The 2237-nt window shown below is 37.9% G+C and overlaps 1 protein-coding gene across 1 annotated transcript; it reads right to left on the bottom strand.

The window, feature by feature from the left end:
• Positions 1-733: 733 nt before the first annotated feature.
• LOC149194435 (pentatricopeptide repeat-containing protein CRR2, chloroplastic-like) lies at positions 734-1099 on the bottom strand. Its single transcript, XM_089407670.1, has one exon. The coding sequence runs from the start codon at positions 1097-1099 to the stop codon at positions 734-736; it is 366 nt and encodes a 121-aa protein (XP_089263796.1).
• Positions 1100-2237: the final 1138 nt, after the last annotated feature.

Below are 2237 nucleotides of genomic sequence, written 5' to 3'. Positions count from 1 at the left end.
AGCAATAACAATACCAAGAGATTCTTCAAAGTCTGAGAGTTGATAAATGCCTATACTATGATTTCAAAGTCGTATATGACCCTGGTTATAACAGAAGTTTTGAAGAGACTTTTCTGGGCAAAGATGTGGTCTTAGAATCCACACAATCTGCCCTCTTGAAGCCAACGAATAGAGGTGCAATTTCCAAGTGTTTTCAACAAAATTGTTTCCAAAATATTCAAGTACTTCATTGACATCTTGTAGGTTTAGTTTTTTTCTGTTTACGCCAAACAGAAATGTATAGTACCAAAAATAAAACTGATAACCACTACAAATTAGTGACAAATGTTTGCACAATGCTTAAGAAATGCACAAAATTCACAATTAAATAAGCAACCAGAAATTGATGTCTTTCATTGTAACCCAAGCCATTCATATGGACTGTTATAGTGCTCAATAAATAATATCAGCTCCCTTCAAACTTTTTCAACAACAAAACACATGTATTACAAGGAAAGTTTAGAGGAACCTGGCATTCTTCTACATGTAAATATCATTCCATTTAATAGATGGTTCCAGCAGTACTATAGGAATGAATACACTGCCTAGGATTCAATTTTTGTCCTTAAAATGATGGCATACACAATCAACAGTAATGGTATGAACAACAGGGTTCTTGGCCTCCAATATTCACTAAAATATGTCGTTGGAATCTTGATTTTGCTCCCTGCTTTTGTACAGGTCACGCAACCAACTAATTAGATGCCTCCAACAAGGTAACAAGGTCACTACAGACCCCTATGATGGGAGAAATTTTGTTCACTAACCCTCTTTCCTTCATGCCTTCCTGTAACATTCGTGCAAAGATCTGAAGGGATTCCTTGTCGTACCCATTCTGGGAATACGTTGTGATCATAGTGTTCCATGATACCACATCTCGTTTTGTCATATTCTCAAAATGTTGGTCGTTATTCGCTATATTGCCAAGAAGAGCACTCCCTACAAAGGCATCCGAATCAAATCTAGTTCTAATGACATGGTGATGAACCTGCTTACCATGCTCCAAATTTTCCAAGCTAGCACGAGCACTCAAAATGGACACAAAGGTAACATTGTCCATCTCAGTATCAATCCTTTGCATTTGACACCATAATTTCAGAGCCTCTTAACCTAACCCATTTTGTGCATATGCTATTAGCATTGCATTCCAAGAAAATACATTTCGTTTAGGAAGTACATCAAAAACATGGCATGCATCTTCCATATTTCCACAACAAGCATACCCAGCATTCATGCTTGCCCATAACACTATGTATCACTCACGCCGAGCATCCCCGACATATCCACATTTTGCATACATGTCAACAAGGGCACTCTCCATAAAAGCATCCGACTCAAAACGTCCTTTAATCACAGAAGCATGGATCTTCCTACCATGTTGTAGATCAGGTAAGCATGCACAAGCACTAATTACACTCGCAAGAGGATACTCATCTCGTCTTACGACCAAATGTTTCATTTTCCGATGAAGCTTCAAGGCTTCCTCAGCTGGCCCATGCTTTTCATACTCGACAATCATCACTTTCCAAGACACTCATTCATTCATTTTTTCAAACAACTCGCGAGCATTCTCCAATCGCCCATATCTCACATACCCTACATTTTGTCAAAGACTTGGTGCGCGTCTTCCATGCTTTAGCACTTGGAATACGTGTGAAGAAGATGATCTCCCAGAGATAGTCTAGTAGCTCCTTTGGCTCTAGTTTTGACGATATGGACATAGACGCCTTTTCCCTCAACCAAAGTCCTTTTGTCAATGCAGTGTTGTAGGAAACCAACATAGTGATTGTTGTTTGCAGAGCTCTTGTTGGCACCTTCGGGAAATTGAGCGGCTCTTGATTTCCCCTTGAGAGCAGTGACAATACTAAAACCAATGAATTTTGATATGGTTCCATGAACAAAATTCAAACCCCTTATTTTATTCTGTATGTTCTCCAAAAAACTCATAGGATTTTCGCTCACTTACATATTTATATGTATCTAAAAAATTATCTGAACGTTTTCGATCCACCTGTCAATCTCAGTAAACAAGATTTCATTCACGCCATAAAATGTAAGGTGGAGCCTAAATTGTTTGGTGGGAAATAAGGTCCAATAACATAGATGTGTAGCTATTCAAATTACCAAATATCATACCCCTACTATCAAATATGATATTTATTTGAGTAAAATTATGAAATATCATGAAACAATTATGC

Source organism: Pinus tabuliformis, chromosome 2_2, assembly GCF_031772625.1.
Source record: "Pinus tabuliformis cultivar Carrire ecotype Pingquan chromosome 2_2, CPIR1, whole genome shotgun sequence".
Taxonomy (NCBI): Eukaryota; Viridiplantae; Streptophyta; class Pinopsida; order Pinales; family Pinaceae; genus Pinus; species Pinus tabuliformis.
The sequence above is the reverse complement of the archived record's forward strand: the minus strand, read 5'-3'. Positions and strand labels throughout refer to the sequence as shown.

What these genes read in the sequence shown, in the direction of transcription:
- LOC149194435 (XM_089407670.1), bottom strand. Translation starts at nt 1,099, where the DNA reads ATGGACAATGTTACCTTTGTGTCCATTTTGAGTGCTCGTGCTAGCTTG.